Source organism: Nicotiana sylvestris, chromosome 4 (assembly GCF_000393655.2).
Source record: "Nicotiana sylvestris chromosome 4, ASM39365v2, whole genome shotgun sequence".
Classification (NCBI taxonomy): domain Eukaryota; kingdom Viridiplantae; phylum Streptophyta; class Magnoliopsida; order Solanales; family Solanaceae; genus Nicotiana; species Nicotiana sylvestris.
In genome coordinates this window covers 141,417,090-141,441,779 of record NC_091060.1, presented here as the reverse complement: position 1 = coordinate 141,441,779, position 24,690 = coordinate 141,417,090, and the positions used below count along the sequence as shown (strand labels likewise).

General features: G+C 39.4%; 1 protein-coding gene and 1 non-coding gene across 2 annotated transcripts; both read right to left on the bottom strand.

Annotated features, from left to right (window-relative positions):
* Positions 1 to 7,863: 7,863 nt before the first annotated feature.
* On the bottom strand, positions 7,864 to 7,970 carry LOC138890934 (small nucleolar RNA R71). The gene has a single exon (XR_011407297.1). It is a non-coding gene; the product is annotated as a small nucleolar RNA R71 (small nucleolar RNA).
* A 13,543-nt stretch (positions 7,971 to 21,513) lies between these two features.
* Positions 21,514 to 22,182, bottom strand: LOC104223708 (uncharacterized). The gene has a single exon (XM_009775180.2). The coding sequence runs from the start codon at positions 22,180 to 22,182 to the stop codon at positions 21,514 to 21,516; it is 669 nt and encodes a 222-aa protein (XP_009773482.1).
* Positions 22,183 to 24,690: the final 2,508 nt, after the last annotated feature.

The window sequence follows — 24,690 nt, the reverse complement described above, 5'->3', positions numbered from 1 at the left end:
TAGGGTTTTAAACCCTAAACTGAATTTTCTTTTAGTCAGCATTAAGGTTTTAAACCCTAAACTGAACTTTTTCCATTCAGCCAGCATTAGGGTTTTAAACCCAAAACTGAGCTCTCCATGCAATCAGTATTAAGGTTTTAAACCCTAAACTGAATTTTCTTTTAGTCAGCATTAGGGTTTTAAACCCTAAACTGAACTTTTTCCATTCAGCCAGCATTAGGGTTTTAAACCCTAAACTGAGCTCTCCATGCAATTAGCATTAGGGTTTTAAACCCTAAACTGAATTTCCCTTTAGTCAGCATTAGGGTTTTAAACCCTAAACTGAACATTTTCCATTCAGCCAGCATTAGGGTTTTAAACCCTAAACTAAGCTTTTCCATGCAATCAGCATTAGGGTTTTAAACCCTAAACTGAATTTTTCTCTTTAGTCAGCATTAGGGTTTTAAAACCCTAAACTGAACTTTTTTCATTCAGCCAGCATTAGGGTTTTAAACCCTAAACTGAGCTTTTCCATGCAATCAGCGTTAGGGTTTTAAACCCTACACTGAATTTTTCCTTTAGTCAGCATTAGGGTTTAAAACCCTAAACTGAACTTTTTTCCCATTCAGCCAGCATTAGGGTTTTAAACCCTAAACTGAGCTCTCCATGCAATCAGCATTAGGGTTTTAAACCCTAAACTGAATTTTCTTTTAGTCAGCATTAAGGTTTTAAACCCTAAACTGAACTTTTTCCATTCAGCCAGCATTAGGGTTTTAAACCCAAAACTGAGCTCTCTATGCAATCAGTATTAAGGTTTTAAACCCTAAACTGAATTTTCTTTTAGTCAGCATTAGGGTTTTAAACCCTAAACTGAACTTTTTCCATTCAGCCAGCATTAGGGTTTTAAACCCTAAACTGAGCTCTCCATGCAATTAGCATTAGGGTTTTAAACCCTAAACTGAATTTCCCTTTAGTCAGCATTAGGGTTTTAAACCCTAAACTGAACATTTTCCATTCAGCCAGCATTAGGGTTTTAAACCCTAAACTAAGCTTTTCCATGCAATCAGCATTAGGGTTTTAAACCCTAAACTGAATTTTCCTTTTAGTTAGCATTAGGATTTTAAACCCTAAACTGAATTTTCCTTTTAGTCAGCATTAGGGTTTTAAACCCTAAACTGAGCTCTCCATGCAATCAGCATTAGGGTTTTAAACCCTAAACTGAATTTTCTTTTAGTCAGCATTAGGGTTTTAAACCCTAAACTGAACTTTTTCCATTCAGCCAGCATTAGGGTTTTAAACCCTAAACTGAGCTCTCCATGCAATCAGCATTAGGGTTTTAAACCCTAAACTGAATTTTTCCCTTTAGTCAGCATTAGGGTTTTAAACCCTAAACTGAACTTTTTCCATTCAGCCAGCATTAGGGTTTTAAACCCTAAACTGAGCTCTCCATGCAATCAGCATTAGGGTTTTAAACCCTAAACTGAATTTTCTTTTAGTCAGCATTAGGGTTTTAAACCCTAAACTGAACCTTTTTCCTTTCAGCCAGCATTAGGGTTTTAAACCCTGAACTGAGCTTTTCCATTTAATCAGCATTAGGGTTTTAAACCCTAAACTGAACTCTTTTCCTGTCAGCCAGCATTAGGGTTTTAAACCCTAAACTGAGCTTTTCCTTTCAGCCAGCATTAGGGTTTTAAACCCTAAACTGAGCTTTTCCATGCAATCAGCATTAGGGTTTTAAACCCTAAACTGAATTTTTCCTTTAGTCAGCATTAGGGTTTTAAACCCTAAACTGAACTTTTTTCCCATTCAGCCAGCATTAGGGTTTTAAACCCTAAACTGAGCTTTTCCATGCAATCAGCATTAGGGTTTTAAACCCCAAACTGAATTTTTCCTTTAGTCAGCATTAGGGTTTTAAACCCTAAACTGAACTTCTCCCCAGCTAGTCGGTATTAGGGCTCCAGCCCTGAACTGAGCATTTTTATCTTCCTTCATCAATTTTATGAACTTCCTGGCGAATAATTCACGAAATTTTCCTAGTGAAACTGGGGCAGAAAATTTCGTTCGTTTGTTTGTTTTCTCCTGCAGGTCTAACCTCGAGCCACCCGATTCGAAATGACCCACGAGATGAGTCTCAACTCAGAATCAAAGAAGAAAAAAGACAAAAAGAAGATGTCCCGAGAATATCAAAGTAAATGGAAGGCGGATCGACTCCAACATTTGACTAAGGTCCTGAACTCTGCCAGTCGCGTTTCACTCAGTATCCCAAAGATTGAACAAGTCGCCGCAACTCGCAAGCATCAAGATTCGGATCAAAGTCTCCAAGCACAATCAGCTAAGACCCAAGATCAAGTCGCAAAAGAATCATAGATAGGAATCTTGTAACTCGCAGTTGACATGCATATAAGTAGTTAGTTCAGTTCCAATTTTCCTTTGGTTGTAATAAGGCGGTCAGTGACGCAGCAGTGACAACAGCAACAGCAGTAACAGCAAGCATTGCAATCCCATGGTAGTCCCAGCTACCAAAATTTTCCCGAACTACATTGACCTGATTCCTGTTTAGCCCAGGATATGTAGGAAATCTTTGAAGCAAGATTCGGTCAGATCTTTCAAAAACATGCTTCACACGGAGTAGTCCATAGGCAAAAATCGCTCATACACGCTCACTTTATCTTTGCACGAAAACTCTTCGTGTTTCCGAACAAAGAGGGGCAGCTGTGAGCACGTGATTTTTGTTTCGCGCGACAATCGCTCCAAAAGAAATAAAAAATAATAACAATTGGTCCTGCTGTACAATTTTTGGATTTTTACATGGCGCTTTGTTAATTATTTATGATTTTTGCCCATTTTATTTTTATTAAAACAAAATAAAAAAAAATGTATGTGTCATGCATAATTTGAACCGTAATCCAGTTGTTAAATAGAAAATCATAAATAGGCATCTTTGTTCGTGATTTTGTTTTTGTTTGATTTTACCTGTTTTAAAATATTTTAATGTGTGTGCAAATAATTGTATTAAGTGTTTATTTAATTTTAATTTGATTTACTTAGGTTTTGTTTTTAAAATAAAGAAGAAAATAAAATAATAATAAAAAAAATCTTTTTTCGGACTTGGGCCAATTTTAAACAAATTGGCCCAAACAAACTCAGCCCAAAACCCATGCTTGCCCGGTCCGTGACCAGCCTACTTCAAGAATGTCCAAACGACGCCGTTTTAATCCAGGCTGATCTGAGTCGTTGATCTCTGAAAGATCAACGGCCAAGATCTCTCACCCCGAACCCATCAACAGACCCGACCCGTCTCACCCGGACCGACCTCAACCCTTTACCCTTGAAACGACGTCGTTCCCTGTTAGTCGAAGGATCCTGGCCCTTCATCATGTTTCATCCAACGGCCAGGATTCACCTATCCACTAACTATATAAACTTGCAACCATACCCTGCCCCCCTTATCCAATACCCCGGCTTTCGTCTTCACAGACCCTTCCCCTTCAAACCCTAGCCGCCCCCATCTCCCTTCACCAGAAACCCGGCGGCATGAACGCCGGTGACCTTCACCTTAACACCCTAGAATCCCCTTGCCATCCTGAACATGGATCTGTTAACTACTTAACTCGAATCCCTTCCCACCTTCTCGAATCTTCGTTTGAAGATTTGAGTCGGAACTTGACTTACACCGTTTAACCCCAGTTTCACACCAGACACTCCCCAGACCCCCCTCGTGACCAAACCATGCTTGGTTTGGTCCGAATCTGACCAGGGAAGCATGAATCCCAGATCTGATTTTTGGAACCTTAGGGTTCCTCGTCAATGGTCCGTGTCTTGTTCAAGCCGAAGAGATTAAGGTCTAATGGACCTTAATCGAAGTGTTTCTCATCTGAGAAACACTTCGATTAAAGTCCGTTCAGCCTTAAGAAAGGTCTGTTCGAGTCCAAGCTAGGGTCTTTTGATTTTTCGGGTTTTAAGGTGAGTTTTGCTTTCTTTTCTTTATTTGTTTTAGTCCATGAGATTGTTCTAAAGTTTGTTCATGTTTCGTGAAATCTGTGTTTTGAGTTTTATCAACTGTGTCCTGTCCACCTTGCCTGAACCTTTGTTGTTTGATTGAGTTTCTTCTTCTACTTGTTCTGATAATGTGTATGTATGTATTTGTTGTGCAATTGGTTGAATTTCAAATTTGAACTGATTAACTGATTCCTCGGGTACAATTCTGCTTAGTCAATACAATTCGAATCATGTGTCCTATACTGTTAAATGTCTGATTTTGGTTTCGATTGTATGTGTTATAACTAATATAGTCGAGTCGACAAATGTCGTCAATTAATTTCAGTAGTTCAAATGTTAACAATTGAACCTGTTGCCTGCTGCAACTTTGTTTGAATCAAAGTAAGAATCAAGTATGGTCACTTATAGTTGTTGTATTTGAATCTGAAAATAAAAGGGTAGATTGTTAGCTGCAATATGAATTGGAGGGCATGTGCATTTGTGCACAACATGTGCATAAAGGCCCTTTTGGATTAAAATAGTTTGACAGCATATGTTGTCAGATTATATTCCTGCTGCCCATGTCTGCTTTTAGTTAATAAAATGGGAAAGTTAAGCCTGCCAAGGGAATGTCATGGGGTTAATACTTAAATAGCTAAGTGGAACTGAAAAGAAGATAGCACATGGGAGGGGTATCTGATTAGTCTATCAGGCTGTAAAAAGGGTGATGTTAAGGCTTATAAAAGGGAGGCACATTGAGAGATAACGGAGAAGAGAACAGGGAGATAGGGATACAGACAGGGAAATTGTTAACATAGAGAGAGAGAGACTGAATCATTGAGGGCTTGAAGTTCAAAAAAAAAACTGAGAGGAGTTTCTTTTGATAACTCAAATAGATTCCAAGATTGAAAATTGTCACTCTTTTGTTTAAGAAGAAAAGAGATAGTGAGAGAGATATCATAAAAAGGTACATACAGACACATTGAGAGAAGCTATATACACAGATAGAGAGTGAACAAGAAACAGGGAATATACAGAAATTTCAGGAAAAACTGTTTTCTGTTCGGGCTTCATTTGCTGTCAACCTGTTGGGCTGTACTGATTCTTCCAAGTCTCAATTGAGATTTCTGGTGGTATTTTCGTGCTTAGTTTCTTTTGAGTTGGTTTGCCTGGAGTTTTGTTTATGCTTCACTGCCTACTGCTGTCATTTTCCACTTCTTCCTCGTCTGTAATTGTATCTTGCACCGGAACTTGTCCTGCTGCTGTTATCTGTTACTGCTGCTGTTTCGCTTGCACTGTTTGCTCAACTGACTCTTTTGCTTTCTTCATTGTAAGCATCTTCTCAGGTACACACTTCGAATCTGTCTGATGTAACTGATGTCGAAATGAAAATTGAAATGAAAGATCTGAAGAATCTTTAATCATCTGTGGCTTTATTTACAGCTTTGCGAATATTGTTAAAGTTGTATAAATCCTTTAATTTGTAGTCTAATAGAGAATACATTCGTAAGTTTGTACTTAATTAATGTTTATGTTGATCTGAAACCGTGGTATTTGATTCATTTAGAAGCATACAGGATGTAAACACAGTTCATGGAATGTGAAACTATTCAATATGATTGTTAGAATTGAACTCACTCTTTCAGCATGCTTTGAATAAGTAGGGGCCAATGGCTGTTAAATCTAGCCAAATACAATACAGTTTTAAATCACCCAGTTTCGACTTCTTTAGGCGATTTATAGGACTAGCTTTGAATATCATCGGAAACATTCTTTAATAAGGAATTCTACTAACCCTGTTTAAGCAAGTTAATCTAAATTCGACTTAAAGATGTTTGTTCGGATTAAGTGTTGTATTTCATTAACTCGTATGTGATTTCCTTGTCAAATTAAAGCATTTTTCCATTAAAATATAATGTTTTCTTAACTTTGTAAATAATTAATCATAAAACCCCGGATTAGGCCAAAGCAGCATGTACCCTTTTTTTTCTAGTTTTAGAGACAAATGTATTAGAAATGTAGCCACTTTAGGATATCCTTTCTAAATAGAGACGAGCCTCGCCAAATAAAAATGCAAAATTGCGGGGCCCTCAATAAATAATCATAATAAATATTTAGAATTCAGGATAGGCCGTTTAGTGAATTTCATGGCTTCCTACAAAAATAATAATGCGCTAGACTCTTTAGGCGCGACTTAATTAAATTACATTCTTAAACCCGGGTGCACATTGATGTGACCCGAATCCAAATCTCAACGAAGTCAAAAATGTGTTGACGATCATGGGCGCATTGATTGTGACGTGGTTCGAGATGCATTTTCACGACGTTGCAATTCTATAAAAATAAGTGATAATGATAAAAGCGGTTTAAACTTAATAAAAGCACGTAAGTCATAACATGTATTTAAATCAGATATTTAGCCATTATAACAATTTAAGCGACCGTGCTAGAACCACGGGATTCGAGGGTGCCTAACACCTTCCCTCGGGTCAACAGAATTCCTTACTTAGAATTTCTGGTTCGCAGACTTCATTTGGAAAAGTCAAAAATTTCCTCGATTTGGGATTCAAGATAAACCGGTGACTTGGGACACCAAAAGCCAAACCTTTCCCAAGTGGCGACTTTGAATTAAATAAATAATCCCATTTCGAATATTGTCACTTAAATTGGAAAAACTCCCTCGCGCATTTTTTACCCTTTGGGGCTGGGCGCGCAAAAAGGAGGTGTGACAATGATCAAATTTTGATGTTGTTGTCGGGGAATTACCGGTGTTATCAATTACAATTGAAAGAAGTACAAAAATTCTTAGTGTAGTTAGTTTTCTCTATACACAATCTTTACATTGAAATTTTAACGTTTGTTGACTTGGTTGTACAGGTGCATGCCTAGAAACTCATTGAGAACTGATGATGTATTTGAAGCATTATCTGATCTCCAGAAAGTTTTCAAGGTCTTGAATCGGGCCAACTGGAAAAGCAAACAACAACAAGCAACTGAACAAATCGAACCAGACATGGGGGACAACGTGGTAGACCCAGCAGCGCCAATAGCACATGTGGTGCCTCTTATGCCAGAGGCTGCTCTCTATTAGGGTTGTGCACGGATCGGATTTAGCATATTTCGGATTCGAATTTCGGATTTCGGATTCTAGAAAATGCAATCCGAATCCGATCCGAATTATATCGGATCGGATCAGATTTTAAAGTTTGGATCGGATCGGATATCGGATCGTATTATTATGCCTCAAAGTTAAACTAATATGTATATTTTCTTTGTAAAAGAGGCAATACATTAAGAAAAATTCATGTTTATGCAATTATGAGAGTACTATGGTGCCAATATTGCTAAATCTAGCAATTGTAAAGGTAATAACTTGGAGGTTGATGTAAATTAAAGTGTAGTATTTATACATGTCCTAATAATTTCCGATTTCGGATTGGATTGGATTAAAATATACCAATCCGAAATCCGATCCGAAATCCAAAATTCAAAATTGAATGGATCGGTTCGGATTTCGGATATCCGATCCGAATGAACAACCCTACTCTCTATGACTGGGCACAACCCACAGCTGAAAATCTGCCCACTGCAATTGTAGTCCCGCAGATATAGGCTGAATCATTCCAAATCACGAATAACATGTTGCACTTGTTGCAAAACAAGGGACTATTTTCAGGGTCACAAGTCAAAGATCCTCAACAACACTTGAAGAATTTCCTGTCAATCTGTAAAACCCAAAGGCTTCCCAACGTAACTCCGGAAGTAATCAAGCTGTTATTGTTTCCATTCTCAGTGACAAGAGCTGCCCAGACCTGGCTAAACTCACTCCCCATAAATTCCATAACAACTTGGGAGGAGTTAGTCAAGCAATTCCATAACAAGTTCCACTCACCCAACAAGACTGCTCAACAAATTGATGAAATTTTGAGTTTTAAACAGAGACCAATGGAGACACTGCATGAAACATGGGAACGTTTCAAAGGGATGCTGGCTATATGTCCGCACCATGGTATTCCAAATTTGATGTTGGGGCAGCGGTTTTACATGGGATTGTCAGATAGGATGAAGAACATTGTCGATGCTTCAGCTAGTGGAGCATTTTTTAGCAAAACGTGGAGAGAAGGCTAGAGTCTGCTTGATAAGATAGCGCAGAATTCGGGATGGACAATTAGGAATGCACCGATCACTCCAGTGGTTCACTTAGTGCCCTTAGATCCATCCAACTCTATGGCTGAAAATATGGCCACCTTATTGACACAGATGAGTAAAAAGGTGGAAGAGTCAGGGTAGAAGCAGTAGGTACACATCATAGATACTACCAATGGGGGCTTGTGCACATCTTGCATTAATCAGCCAATTGGTAACCAGTGGAATGTAGAATATGATCATCATCACTACCTTGAAGACATGAACTATGTGTCTAATTATGGAGGCCAGAGACAGGGTGGTCAGAATTGGGGCCAGCAAAATCAGCCATACAGTCCAGTCCAGCCACAGTTCAACATTGGGAACATGGGAGGTATGAGACCTCCTAACAATATGGCACCTTATCCAAGGCCACAGGGATTTAACAATCAGAATCAACAGCAGGGGTATCACCCTCCTCAGTAGCAACATGGTGGACGGCAGGAAAATGGGTTTGCTAGACTTGAGGCAATGATGCAACAAGTTATTGGGTCTAATGCAAAAATTAGTGAGAGAGTAGATGCACATGATTCAGCTATCAAGAATATTGAAGTGCAGATAGGCCAAATTTCAATGTCTCTAAACAATCGTCCTCATGGGACATTACCTACAAACACTCAAATAAACCCCAAAGATCAAGGCCCAAAGCAGCTGATGGCAGTGAGTCTACAGAATGGCAGAGATTTAGACGTAGAGCAAGAAAGGTCTCGAGAGAGAAGACAGGTTGAGACTCTTATTCCAGTGCCCATTGAGCTAGATGAGTCAACGAAACTAACAGAGGTGACAGTCTAGCCTGCTCAGGAAGAATACAACATTCAGATTAAGACTGAGAAAGAAGCTGAGACAGCCCAGAAACAAGTAGTTGAGGTGGCAGCTGATAAAGAGCAGTCCCAAATCATTGGGAAGAAGAGACATCCTGCACCATTCCCTCAGAGGTTGGCTAAGCACCAGAAAGAGGAGCAGTACAAGAAATTCTTGGAGATGCTGAAACAAATCCAGGTAAATATTCCATTGATTGATGGTTTGAAAGAGATGCCTAGGTATGCAAAAATGATGAAGGACTTAATGTCGAGAAAATTCGATTTCCAAGGCCTGGCCACGGTGACTCTTACTTAGACCTACAGTGCAGTAGTGACTAGACCAATTGCGGAGAAGCTATCTGACCCAGGGAGCTTTACAATTCCCTGCACTATTGGTAATTTTGCTTTTGCTAAGGCACTTTGTGATCTAGGAGCTAGCATTAATCTTATGCCCCTGGCAATTTATAAGAGGATGGGGATTGGAAGAGCTAGACCCACCTCTATGTTGTTGCAGCTGGCTGACAGGACTGTAAAAAGACCTTCTGGTATCCTGGATGATGTGTTGATTCAAATGGGAAAATTTGTGTTCCCTGCAGATTTTGTGATCTTGGACTGCAAGGTGGATGAAGAAATTTCCATAATTTTGGGAAGGCCGTTCTTGGCCACTGGGAGAGCTCTCATTGATTGTGAGACTGGGGAGCTCAAGATGAGATTAAACGATGAAGAGATAACATTCAATGTGCAGAAATCTATGAGACGACCAAGTGAATTCACCAATTGCTCTCTTATTAATGTCGTGGATGTAATTGTCGAAACTGATGATGAGATGCTGACTATTGAGAACCCTCTTGCTACATGCCTGATGAATTTAGATGAGGTGAATGGAGAAGAACTGGCAGAATGGGTGTTGGCACTAGAGGGCAGAGGGTTCTAGGACAGAACTCTTGAATTTGAGCCCTTGCACTTAGAAAATAGAGAAACTCCTCCAGCCAAGCCATTCATCGAAGAACCCCCAAAGCTGGAGTTGAAGCTACTGCGCACCCATCTCAAGTATGAGTTCCTTGGACCTGACTCCACATTACCGATTATTATCTCATCTAGTTTGTTAGATGTGCAGGCACAACAACCCTTGCAGGTACTCAAGGAGTGTAAGACTGCCATTGGGTGGACCATGGCAGATATAAAGGGGATCAGCCTCGCCTACTGTATGCATAAAATTCTACTAGAAGAGGGACACAAACCTTCCAGGGAACACCAAAGAAGGTTGAACCCCAACATGAAGGAAGTGGTGAAGAAAGAAGGGATAAAGTGGTTAGATACGGGAATCATTTTCCCAATCTCTGATAGTAGTTGGGTTAGCCCAGTTCAATGTGTACCTAAAAAGGGTGGCATGACTGTAGTTAAAAATGATAACAATGAACTGATATCTACGAGAACCGTCACGGGTTGGAGAATTTGCATGGATTACAGGAAGTTAAATCTAGCCACCCGGAAAGATCACTTCCCACTTCCCTTCATTGATCAGATGCTGGACAGATTGGCAGGGAGGTCACACTTCTGCTTTCTGGATGGGTACTCAGGGTACAATCAGATCTCCACTGCACCAGAGGACAGAGAGAAGACCTCCTTCACTTGCCCGTATGGCATTTATGCCTTTCGGAGAATGCCCTTTAGCCTATGCAATGCACCCGCCACATTCCAAAGGTGCATAATGACCATATTCACTGACATGGTGGAGGACATAATGGAGGTATTCATGGATGATTTCTTAGTGGTGGGAAATTCATTCGATGAGTGCCTAATAAATCTGACGCGTGTGCTGAAACGGTATATTGAGACTAACTTGGTTCTTAATTGGGAGAAGTGTCATTTCATGGTACAAGAGGGAATAGTCTTGGGGCACCAGTTGTCAAGCAAAGGAATTGAGGTGGATCGTACTAAAGTGGATGTGATAGCAAAGTTGCCCCCTCTAACTTCAGTCAAAGCAATCAGAAGCTTCCTCGAGCATGCCGGTTTCTACCGGAGATTCATAAGAGACTTCTCAAAAATTGTCAACCCGCTCTGTAAGTTGTTAGAAAAAGATCACCCCTTCTTGTTTTCTGATGATTGCAGGGTAGCATTCGAGGAGCTGAAAAAGAGGCTAGTCACAACACCCATCATTGTTGCCCCCGACTGGGAGCAACCTTTCGAACTCATGTGTGATGCTAGTGACTACACAGTGGGGGCAGTGCTAGGACAATGGAAAGACAAGCTAATACATCCAATCTACTATGCCAGTAGAACGCTGAGTGGAGCCTAGTTAAACTACACTGTGACTGAGAAGGAGATGTTGGCTATGGTGTTTGCTTTCGACAAATTCAGATCGTACCCGATTGGCTCTAAGGTAATTGTATACACTGATCATGCATCTCTCAGGTACTTGATTGAGAAGAAGGAGTCTAAGCCGCGCTTGATTTGTTGGGTGTTGCTACTGCAAGAATTCGACCTTGAAATTCGTGACCGTAAGGGCACAGAAAACCTAGTCGTTGACCATCTATCACGACTTGGGGGAGCTGAAAACTCAGTTGAGGTTGAGGACATTCTAGAAACCTTTCCAGACATGCAGCTACTCGCTACTAGTCTTGAGGAAGTGCCATGGTATGCAGACTTTGCAAATTACCTGGCCAACAGTATAGTTCCCTATGACCTTTCCTCTGTACGAAAGAAAAAGTTTTATCGTGACTGCCGCATGTATTATTGGGATGAACCTTACTTGTTTCGAATATGTCTTGACAATATGATCCAGAGGTGTATCCCCGAGATAGAACAATCTTCTGTTTTGCAGGCATGTCATGCATCAGTGTATGAAGGGCATTTTGGAGGAGTTAGGACAGCTGCGAAAGTGCTAGAGGCCGGTTTCTTTTGGCCGACAGTGTTTAAAGATGTGCACCAATGGCTGAGGGGTTGCAATAAATGTCAGCGAACAGGGAACATTTCCCGTCGCCATGAGATGTCCATGAACCCGATTCAAGAGGTGGAAGTGTTTGATGTTTGGGGGATTGACTTCATGGGACCCTTCATCAGCTCCTTTAGCAATAAGTACATACTTGTTGTTATGGATTACGTGTCCAAATGGGTAGAAGTTGCAGTGTTGCCCACTAATGATGCAAGAGTGGTGGTGGGATTTTTGAAGAAGAACATTTTCACCCGTTTTGGGACACCGAAAGCTATTATCAGTGACGGAGGCACCCACTTTTGCAATCGAGCCTTTGAGAAGCTGATAGAGAAGTATGATGTGCGTCACAAGGTGGCAACACCGTATCATCCGCAGACAAGTGGACAGGTGGAAGTGTCTAATAGAGAGATAAAGAGTGTATTGACCAAGACAGTGAACGCCACAAGAACTGATTGGGCGAAAAAGCTAGATGATGCACTCTGGGCTTATAGAACAACTTTAAAAACATCAATTGGTATGTCACCATATAATTTAGTATTCGGGAAGGCCTGCCACTTGCTAGTGGAACTTGAAAAAAAAGCTTGGTGGGCACTGAAACAGCTGAACCTAGACATTGAGGCTGCGGGCACAACTAGAATCATTGAATTGCATAAGCTTGACGAGTTTCGACATCTTGCTTTTGAGAGCACAAGGTCGTACAAGGAAAAAATGAAGAGGTTACACGACCAGAACATTGTTGAGCGACATTTCAAACCCGAGGACATGGTATTGCTCTATAACTCAAGATTACGGCTTTTCCCAGGTAAGCTTAAGTCACGATGGTCTGGTCCATTTTGAGTGGTCAAAGTATTGCCTTCAGGGGCTGTAGAGATTGCCTCAGAGAAAGACTCTCACATATTTAGAGTCAATAGGAAGAGATTGATGCTATACATAGGCATGAAAGTACCAAAGAAAGTGTCAGAAACCCACCTGACGGAACCTCAGAGGTTGAGCGAGCCTTAAATGCACTTGTTCGCATCGTGCCACAACGTTAAATCAGGCACTTCATGGGAGGCAACCCATTGAATTGTTGTAATCGTCGTGCAACGACATTAACTAAGGCGCTGGTTGGGAGGCAACCCAATATTGTAGTAGTTGTTAATCGTGAGTTTTTAGGAAGTGCTAACCAATGCAGGTGACAATGGGAAGATGATTAGGCCATCGAAAGTGGTAAGAACGGGTGAAAAACATGGAAAACAAATTCTCCCAGGAGCGTGCCCACGCTATGGGCTGCGCATATGGGCAAGTATTCTGCCTGGGCTCAAAAATACTAGCGCGCCCATGCTATTGAATGCGCTACTGGCCACGCTACTAGCGCGATCGCGCTAGAGGCCGTGCTAGTGGCCGCGCAAATCGATGAGTGTTCTTCCTGGACTAGCACGGCCGCGCTCGTACCGTGCTTTCCATGCTAGTCCTGTCCACATCTGCGTGTTTTTGTGTGTTATTTTATTTTTTATCTTTTTTATTCTCATGTTAATATTTTTATGTAGTCTAAATTACCCCCCTCATCTATTAACCCCCCTCTTTACTTCCAAACCCAACGCCCCAAAAACAAAACAAAAAAAACCCTCCCCAACCATTTTTCTTCAACATCCCCCTTCTCCTTCAACTCCCATCTTCTTCAAAATTCTCAACCCTACTTTCCCTAAGTCTCAAGCACACTACCCTCTCATCTTCTTCGGTTCTCCTAACAATCTCCCACTATATGTATGCCTTCTAGGTGCCATTTTGTTCTTTTGTTTTTTTTTTCTTTTTTTTTGATTTTCTTTTTTAGTTTTTTATTTTCATTTTTGTTGCTCTTGCCTTTGTTTAGTCGAAATCTATAGTAGATGTGTAGTAACTATGGATAGAATGGTTGGTGGAGTTAGAGCGTGAATTAGTTGTACTTGTAGGTACATTGTGATGGTTTTGGGGTGGTGAAATGCTTGGAATGGGTTGTGAACGCCTAATGCCCACAAGGTATTTTTGGAAAGGCCTTTGTGAACATAATTATGTAGTTGTGACCACTTATGCGTGTGAAGTCTGAGTAACCGCATTGCATCACAATTTTGTGTTGGGCTGTGCTAATGTGCTCCCGTTTTTTAGGTACTATCGCTCCATCTCGGAAACTTCATGCCACAGGTGCCTCTTCTAGCAGCCAAGCTGGCTCGTCCAGGACGCGCGGGGCAGCCCCTGCACGCCTATTTGATATTAACAGATTTGTCTCTGCCAAGGCTCAGGACCGCTTTGCGGATAAAGCCTCTAAAAAGCCGATTCCGGAAAGGGGAATTGACATAGGATCGGTTCAGCTACACTTCCCTCACATGTACACTGAGCTAGTGAGGCGGCGGTTGCAAACTTTCATTGACATGTCGGGCGAGGGAAATGTAATAGTTGTTAGAGAGTTTTACGCCAATGTGAAGGAGCATGACAATGGCGTAGTCACAGTGCGCCAAAAGGCGGTGAATGCCTCTGTTGAGGCTATACAGACGACCTACCAACTGCCTCTCCTGCGGACCCTTATAATGACTATTATGAGGGGTATGGCCGAGGACACACACAGTGGGCAAGGTTCTTTGAAATGATCTGTGTACCTGGGAAGGAGGTGATCTGGATGAAGTATGGTAAGAAATTTCACTCCTCGGTACTAACCTTTGAAAGGAAGTGCTGTTTTATATTATCAACAATCGTCTGATCCCGTCCCTCAACACTACGGAAGTGAATAGCCCCCGAGCGGCCTTGATTTGGTGCTTCAACAATGGTCACAACTTTGACGTGGTCAAAGTGATTCAGGAGGAGATGTTCATCCGTTGTCCAGTCAAAAGGTATGGATTCTTTTTCCCTTCTTTGGTCACTAACCTTTGCAGGCAAGCTTGGGTGCCGGAAAATCTGGCGGTGGATGGGCTGGTGCCAAAAGACCGCAAGTTTCGGGCTGACAAGGTAACCACGGGTAAGGAGCCGGTGGCAGTAGGTGGGGAGGATAGTAGTGGCTCTGATGACTCGGAGGACGAGGAGGCTGGGCAGGAGGACGTGGAGGCCGAACCACATGCCCATGAGCAAAGCGCAGCAGCTGCAGTACCATCTGGCACTGCAACACCTTCACAGCCACGCTGTAGTACCCACATGACCGCTTTGGAGTAGGATATGGCTGGGTTGCATACCTCAGTCACTGATTTGGGTGCCCGCATTTACGCAGTGGCTGATCGATAGGTGAAGCCGGAAAAGAAATTCTTAGGCTGGCTGAGAGCTCTGGTTCGTGCTTGCCATGTGAACCCAAACACCGTCTCCGATCAGGAGTGATATTTCAGGGAAGTTCTTTTACCTCACTGTTCTTTAACTTTTTATGCCATGAGGACATGTCTACATTTTAAGTGTGGGGTGGAGGATACTTCGATGTATATATGTATATGTAGCAAGTTGACTGGTTGATATTTCTTTGTTTCTCTTTGACTGTTTTTGGTGTTTTGAGTAATAGTTTCATTGGGTGATTTTAAAGTAGGTAAGTGACTTATCCCGACGACGGATCTCTTTCGGCGGGGTTCTTGAGGGACTAAGTCGAAAAAAAAAGGGAATAAGGAGACCCTTCCTGATGACGGATCCTTTAGACAATTTTCTTGAGGGAAGTAAGTCTAGAAAAAAGACCAAAAAGAGTTTTTTTATTTTTAGGTAGTGTAGTAACTCCCTCTTGGTTTTTCTTTTGGCCGCGGTTCTTTTCCAAGGGTTTAGCTTGAACCGGGTGTAGGTAGTTTTTGATTATTGTATTTTTTTTAGTTTTTTTTAGTTAGGATTAATGGGCTACGAGCTGAAATTGAAAGAGAAACCCTGAGCATTGATACACATGAACACAATAGACACTAGAGTGTAACGATTATTTCAGTGGTTGATTCTTGCTAAAGTGCCTTAAAATTGTATGTTTGTCACTGACTTGAATACTCAGAAGAGAGTGTCTTGATAAGCCAATCTGGAATGAGTCATATGCCATGTGTGTGAGTTTTACTGTATTCCATGACTAACATTTGATGCCTAGAACTTGCCCTGTTTGTTTGCAAAGCGAAATAGTAGTTTCATTCAGTCTTAGAAGTGATATAGACATTTTTTTGTTGAGACAGACATATAAAGTAAACCCACCTAATACATCTTAGTTAACCCCGTTGAGCCTATAAGCCTGTTTCTTTGGCAACCACATTGCAAACCTTACCCAATTGTTTGGATAGCCTTCTGTTTGAACTCGTTACCTCCCATAAGCACTTGAATGGTATTGACATTATGCAAAAGCAAAAGTGTGGGGTGGTGGTTTAGTTTTTGAGTGGAACCGTTGAAATAGAGAAAAGGTGCAGTGTTTGGAAAAGTAAAAGAATAAGCACCACGAAAAAAAATGAGTAAATGTAGTAATCGATAAGTGGTGGTTTGTTATAATTTCACCTAATGGATGGGGTTGTTGTAAATAAAAAAGTGGTGGAGTGTTTGGTTGACACAAGTATGTTTTTGAAGATTAATGTAATTGTATTAAAAGTGCTTAGGGAGGTTAGTCACTATATCCAAATATATCTTACCCGTCTCTTAGCCTACATTATAACCAAGTAAAGCCCTATTGATCTTAGATTGAGTGGGCTCGATTATTAGAGTAGTACACTACGGGCAAGCCTATGGTGCATCTTTGTGGCATGTGAATGTTCTTTCTGAGAGTTAGCGAATTTTGTCTATCTAAGTTCCTAATTGTTCTAAGTATCTTTATATGTGTAACTACTCTCTTGTGTGATGTGAGGGTATGCGGTTCATGAAGGAAAGGTAAGTCTAGACTTCTGTTTAGAGTAGTTTGAGAAAGTATGAATATTGCACGGCATATGAGAGTCGACTTTTGGGGCGAAGATTGTTCACTACTAGGTGTAACTTATGTGATTTGTTCTTGGTGTGATATGTTAGGGAATAACACTTAGTGAATGGCCTCTATGTTAGAGTGTGGTAGATTGCTCGAGGACTAGCAATGATTTAAGTGTGAGATGTTGATAATAGGCTAGATTTATGTAATTTGGCGATTGTTTATGCCCCAACTTAATTATGTTTCACTGCTAGAATATAGTTAAATGATGTTAAATTGGCTTTACTTGTGAATTTCACACATTGCAGGAGTGCGTAGCATGTATGAGGACTTAAGACTATGATTGGAACTAAATTGAAGCAAGAAAAGCCCCTAGGAGCTGAGTACGTTGGAAGACGAAAGAAAAAAGTGATGAAATGAAGACCTAGACTAGTGCGGCCACTAGCGCGATCATGCTAGCCCAGATGGTCGAGGCAGAATGATAGGGCATATGCGCTAGCGCGTCCATTAGTGCGACCGCGCTAGCCCAGTTTCGGAAAAGTAAATTTCAGGGGTAAAATTGGAAGTTCGGGGGCAAATCCACTTAACCTATAGAAGGTCTAGCTCACCCAAAGGAGGATTATCAAGGTTTTCATAGCTTAGTTCAAGGCAAGGAGAGGCAAGAGGCAAGGAGGATAATTCAACATCGAGTTCTTCCTTTCTTCCTTTTGTTTTTACAATTTATGATGAAATTGAATGTTGTTATGATGAACCCTAGTATGAGTAGCTAAATATTTAGTCTAAGGTTTTGATGGAACCTATTGAAGGATGAACTTCTTGTTGTGTTAATATAGTTTGCCTAGTTTAATCTTTATTTGTGTCAACTATGTTCTTATTGTAGTTCATTGATAGGATCCTCAATTAGTTGTGCCTATTTAGTGTGCATAATTCAGGAGAGAGTGCATATTTAGGTAATTATTGAACAACATCACTCCCAAAGTATATGAGGGATCAATAACTGAGGGATTAAAGGCGGAATTAGGGATAACAAAGCCTTGGGTGCAGTCTAAAGTGAGCTGTAACAAACAAAGCCAGCTAGCGTATCTCGGGAGAGTGCGTTTAGTAAATTATTGTGATTACTCGGGAGAGATTTACAGTAATAAGAGTGTTCATGATTGATAGAGACAATTAGGCAAATCTATGTGAACCATAACCGAAAGGGATTCCATCAATAGGGGAAATCATAACCTTAGAACTTTCTCTTAATTCTTTACAACTTAATCATAGTTAGTTTTCAGTTGCTTATTTACATTCATTCTTAGTTAGTAAAAACATCTTCAATTGTTATTCAGAACGTTTGGGAAGTTGATTCTGTAGAATTTAGTAAGTCTAACAAGAGTAATTGATAGGTTAATTCCTTGTGGGTTCGACTCTGGGCTAAATACTCAGATTATATTTGCAACGTCCGCGTGTCCTTTTTATAAGGCATAGTTGGGCGTGATCAAGCTCCCTCTGAACTTGGACACATAAGGGCTGGCACTTCCACACTGCACTTATCCCAATCTGGTTCCATAAACCTGGGTGTAAGCACTGCCCGGGGTTCTTTGATTCCCTTAGGGAACTCTGACACACCTAAGTCTGAGAAATGCTTTGAATCAATGGAATTTGAGGTGCTTTATTCCATAACTCAGTGAGGAAGTCAAGAATCAGGCTTCCTCTAGTTGTAACTTTTCTTTTGTACTTTTCTGATGCAATTCATTATCCAGTATGTAATAATTTATAATAAACATTGAGGTTGGCTAGTGAAAAGGGTTGGGTAATTATACATGCTTAAGGGTAGAAATCATGTCTATAGGATCTGTTGTTTAAATTCTACATGTTTTGAGTTCTGCATTTTAGAAATCATGCCTATAGGATCTGTTTGTTTAAATTATGCATTTGTAATTCTGCACGTTAGATACCATGTCTATAAGACCTGCTTTCATTAAATTTCTGCATGTTCTGCATCTAAAAGGTATGCCTATAGGACTTGCTTAAATTCTGCATATTATGGTCACATTTAGATACCATGTTCCTAGGATCTAAATGGTTAAAATCAGATATCGTGTTCATAAGGTTAAGAATCAGTACTCCTTTTAGAAATCATGTCTATAGAAATAAAATGAGCAATATTAGACATCCTGCCTATAGGATCTGCAATTAATTTAAAATTCAGTCTATTCTGAACCAGTTTTAAACAACCTTCCTTCTTTATCTAACGAGGTTTAGAAAGCAAGTCTATAGGATCTCAATCGTTCATTTTAAAACTGTTACTAGTTTTCCACTTTCTGAATCAGTAATAGATAGCATTTCACTCAAACGCTTAGGCAAGCCTTAGGTGATGATAACAATAAAAATTGAATCCGCTTTTGTTAATTGCTACACCAGTAAGCAGACCTGATTCGTACTTCTTACCTGAGTTATGTAATAAACTAATCTGCTTCAATAATTAACTCCCAACGTCTTTAGTATTTTAATCAGACTTTAAAAGTATGTGCAAGTCATGCTATTTATGTGTTTTGTTTGAGGAGGTATGCATGAGCCTTTATCTGTTTACATGCTTCCCCCAACATGCAGTATTATATGTTTTGTATGTCGCCTTAGATTTTTACCTTTTGAAACCAAAATCAGCCTAGTATCTCTCCCCTTTAGGAATAATAGTCCTAAACTCCTTCGGAACTGATAGGAATGAGACGGGTAATAGCATGCAATAGTGATTGAGACCAATCTGCGCTTTAATACCTTAACGGGGCGGGAAGGGTAGATATGGATATGATAACCGGTGCGCTAATACCACGTATATCCCCTCTTTTGAGGAGTGTCATATCGGGTATCGCATTGATGTGATCCATATTAAATATAAACCTAGGACCCCTTTTTCCTTTATTTGTAAACTTCTTTTCAAAAACTCTTCTTTTAATTGTTTTTTCTCTTACGTGTTTAAATTTAAATCTCCTAATATTTGAGCTCATACTTGTCTATTTACTAAATTGCACAAATTCACAATCAACTGTCTGGTCGGGAACCACACTAGTGGATCCTGAGGGGTGCCTAACACCTTCCCCTTAGGATAATTTCAAGCTCTTACCTTATCTCTCGTTGTTCAAATAACTTAGAATTGAACCATATAGGTGTCATAATGCACCTTAAATCATTAGGTGGCGACTCTTCAAATGCAAGCCCAGTTCCCAAAAGGAACGAGTTGTCCCATACCAAATGTCATAAACCCAATTTCGCAAGAAAAATGGGGCGCACCAGTATGAAGTACCGCTAAACCGGTGTGTAATCCGTTCTATCCTGGAAGGAAATAATCTTAAATATCGGGTATTAGGAGGGGATTAAGTTCCTTGAGTAAACACTGTAAATTCAACTGGTTCAGACTAATTTCTGCTTCTTCTAAACTTCTGTTTTATATTATTTTTCTTTCCATAATTATTTTACGAATACAGTTTTTTAATCAATTCCCGGACAAGTCAAGGTATGAAAGATCATTGAATGGGCAATGTGGCATACTACCATCTGTAATATCATTTTTGCTTGGATTTAGGGTGTGTTTGGTATGAAGGAAAATATTTTTTAATTTTCCCACGTTTGGTTAGATTTAAAGTTTTGAAAAACATTTTCCTTATGAACTCATTTTCCTAATGTTTTCCTTATCAAGAGAAGAGAAAATATTTTTCGAAACTCCTTCTTAACCTTCCCCACTATATTCCCCCCTCCCTCACCAAACCACCCCCACCCATCTCTCGAAAAAGGTTTTTTTTTAATTTTATAATTTTTTCGTCACCACCTACCCTGCTATCCCATCTCCTCCTTCCCTCCCCTCCCCCTCTAAAAAAAATATATTTTTTTACTTTTTTTTTTGTAATTTTTCTACACCATCCCTCCACCCCCACAGGCCACATCACCAAAAAAAAGTTTTTTTACTAGTTTTTTTTTTAATTTTTTTTTTTTGTAATTTCAAATTTCTATTTTTTCGTTTTTCTGCACATACACCCCCCTCCTTCCCCCTCCCCCAGGAATATATATATATATTCAGTTTTAGTTTTTTCATCTTTCGGTTTACATGTGCAAAATTTTACAAGTTTCAAAGTTATTGAGTTTGGATGTTTATGTGTTTGGACGTTTACGGGTTTAGAAATTATAAAGGTTCAAAAGATCGCGGTTTCGAAAGTTCGTGGTTCGGAAGTTTATGAAATTTGTGGGTTGTTGGTTCGAAAGTTTATGGCTTAATGTTTATTATATCTAAATTATATATGAATACTCTTGAGAAGTTATTTTCCGTAATTTGCCTACCAAACACCGGAAAATGAATAAGATTATTACTTGTTTTCCAAATAAACAATTTCTTGAAAAACATTTTCCACGGAAAACATTTTCCGTTATACCAAACACACCCTAATCTCCGGATATTCTTTAGTCTACACGCTGCTACATGAATTCATTTTAATGTGTTACAACAAAACCAAGATAAACACTATTTGCCTAATAAAAATTAACTAGCTAGGCAGGCTGCAGCAACGTAAAGAACTAAGTTAATCACCTTTAATTTGTGCCTACAGGTTCAATGGTCAAAATATATTTTATTCATCATATTTGTCGTTCACTACTTGGTTTGCTCTGAGTATACATAAACTCTGAAAACGTTAATAAAAAGCTAAATTGATTCTTCAAATTCAAGGTAAACCAACTGCCTTTATATTGAACAATGCTAGAACAAATTTCTCAAATTTTTTTCTTTATTTATTATTTTTCCAAAAACAAAAAAACACAGGTAGAGTTCAAGACTCGGAATTCAATCGGTCAAGTGCCTCTCGAGCAGGAGCAAAATTGGGCTGAATTTTTAGGGCTTTTTCATAAACCTCTTGGGCCTCCTCCTTTAAGCCCTTTTTCTCATAACAATCGCCCAACAAATAAAAAGCCTTAACATTATCGCCCTTCAACCGAACTGACTCAGTCAAATCTTCAACGACCGAGTCAACTTGTCCGCGTCGACTCACCGCAAGTCTCAACTCAGCTCGCTTAAACAAAGCATCCGCTTTCTCCGGCTCCGACAGCGACTTCACGGCGAGCGGCGAAAGCGCGATATCAATCGAATCAAGAGCTGACGTCTTAAAACCTTGTAAAACGAGAGCTAAAGCCTTGAGTATGTGAGCCGCGGCATCTCTCGGGTCTAAAGCGATGGCTAAGTCAGCTTCGGCTTCAGCAGATTTGGCTAAAGAAGCGGCGGCGGATCGATCCTTGGCGAATGTTGATTTGGCTTGGGAAAGAAGCTGAGCTCCTTGGACGAAATGGCGCTTCGCTTGCATATCGGCTCGGTTTCGTAGACGAAGCTTCGAGAAGAATTTCTGGGGAATATTGTACATGAAAAGGAACATGAAAACTGTAGCTAGAATTAGGACTGCTTGAAGTAGAAGATCACGCCACATGTTGTTGTCGGAGAAATCCATGGTTTTCGGTTTTCTGGATTTCTGAGGATTTTTCGATCGGGTCTTAAAAGGTTGTAAGTAGCTTTTTGCAGGCGGAAGTGGGTGTAGTATCTTTGGCCTTAGTATTTGTACCTTTAGCTGCTGGTTGCAAAATTTCTTTTTTTCTTTTAATATATCTTTTATTTTGTGCTTGTAGTCCCAGAAAAAGTAAGTTCTTATAATATCGAAAAAGGCCAAAACTGCCCCAACATTATCATTTCTGCCTTTATGACTTGAATTAAAAAAAAATTATTTAAACTCCATGTGTCATGTTATTATTGGTCCAATTTAATTAAATAAATAAATAAGGACCAAAACTATCCATGAACTATTGGCTAGGCCTACGGCCAATGAAGTAGGGATGATTACCGCCAGGGGTTCAAAAAAAAAGAAAAGGTTAAAAAGATTGTAGTGGGAACATAACCAATGATTTTACAGAGATTTTGAATCCCCTTGACCATTAAGTTATGCTTTTGGACGTGTCAAGGGGATTCAATACATAATATATAGAGGTAAAAGACAAATTTTGCCTTACATATACAATATAAGTTTTCGATGAAAGGGTTCGGGTGAACACCCTTCCACCCCTGCCTAGGGCTAAATATCACCTTAGTCCATCTATCAGTTAAAAAAAAATTTTTTAGTGAACACACAGATGGTCAATCTAGGTCTTAGTATTAAAAAGAATACAGAAGAGGGAGAAAGTAAAATGAAAATGGCCGATAAATAATTTTTCCGATGAGATTTTATGTGTTCCAGATGGGTTAATTATTGGGATCGGGTAAGTTAGAAAATCGGATACTATGCCCTGGCCAATAGTTCAAGGACAGTTTTGACCATTTTCCATTTATTTAGTTGAATTGGACCAATAATAAATAACAAGTTGAATTTAAATAATCTTATTTTAATTTAAGTTGACTGTTAGTCACAAGAGCAGAAATGAGCCCAAAAGATAATGTTGGCAGTATTTTTGGACCGATATGTGGACAGAAGGTATATTTGTCCCTTAGCCAATAGTTCAAGGCCAGTTTTGGCCCTTTTCCGTCTTAATATTAAACTGATGCGACAAAGTTTTTGTAACACTCCTCAAATTTATATAAATTTCAAGACTTGCTAAATATAGAATTTAATTTTTTTTTATCTTGCCTTGAGTGCACAACAAAAAAAATTATTTTTTTTTGTCTTCTTTATGGATTTAAACCCTTGTGATTGATTTTTGAGTTACTTCCCTATTTATATAAATAGTTGGATATATAATTATGGGAATATTAATAGTTTAATATTTCTAATTATTAAAAGTGGGTATCATTAATTATTAATTAAGTAAAGAAAAAAAACAAATAACAAAAGAAAATGGGAGGGACATTACTAAGCCCATAAAGGGCTGTTGGAATAAAAAAAGTCTTAAGGCCTTAAAAGCCTAACCTTGGACGTAAAGGAGATCCAAAGAAAGAAAATAGCAGGAGTAAAAATTCGCATAAGGAACAGAACGATGTTCTGTTACGCAGCAAATACAGGCAACAAAAAGAAAATCGTAGGGTTCTTTACAAACCACTAATTCTTGAATTCAGTTATATAAAATTCCCTATTGTTAATTATCTTACAGTGGTAATAAGTATGAATTGAATAGTTAGTTACCTTCTTTCTCTGTATCAATAGTAAATTTCATGTTTAGGTAAGAAACTATAAAATTGATTAAAATGCACTGGTTATTGTAGAATCGATTGTTTGACTGGTGTCAATTGGACTGTGGTCTACGTATTTGCTCGAGAAGTTTTGAGGTGAGTTGATACAACCCTTTACTAAAGTGGTTTAACTCACAAAAGCACGCATACAAGGTGTTTGATGAATTGCTTAAAAGAGTTTATATTTACTTAATTGGAGCGAGTGAGTACCTATTAACTTAGAATTATTCTAGCAAAAGTTTAGATGATTTATTATGATATATGTGCATAAATTTTCAGATTATTGTGTTATTCTTATATGCTATTTTCATGTTGAAAATTTATGAAGAAGCAAGAATCTTTAGAAATACTTTTATATGTTTATTTCATTCTTATGCTATGATTTACATTTAAGGATACCAGTATGGGCATGTACATGACGTTCTATAAAGAAAATATTTAGACTTGAAAAGTCACAAGAAGAAGTTTTAGAAAGAAAAGATTTTTGGGAGCATCCTTTATTCTGAGAAGGGGTCATCGTCCAGGCCGAGGGTCCTGACCAAGGCGTTGACTTCCTGAAACTACTTGTGCCAAAACAGAGAGCACACGAGTCGAGGGTCTCGTTGCTGAGAATTTACTTAGCCATGCTAAGGTATGATACAGGAGCGCTGAGAACCATGAAGCGATTGACACCTCGTGGATTGGGCCTATTCAATCAGGTTGATATCGAACCCGTGCCGATCACACGGTGAATGAGACAGAATTAAGTCAGGATAGTTGGACCTCAAAATATAAAGTGAAGTATTTTTTATAAGAAAAAAAAAAG

What these genes read in the sequence shown, in the direction of transcription:
- LOC104223708 (XM_009775180.2), bottom strand. Translation starts at nt 22,182, where the DNA reads ATGGATTTCTCCGACAACAACATGTGGCGTGATCTTCTACTTCAAGCA.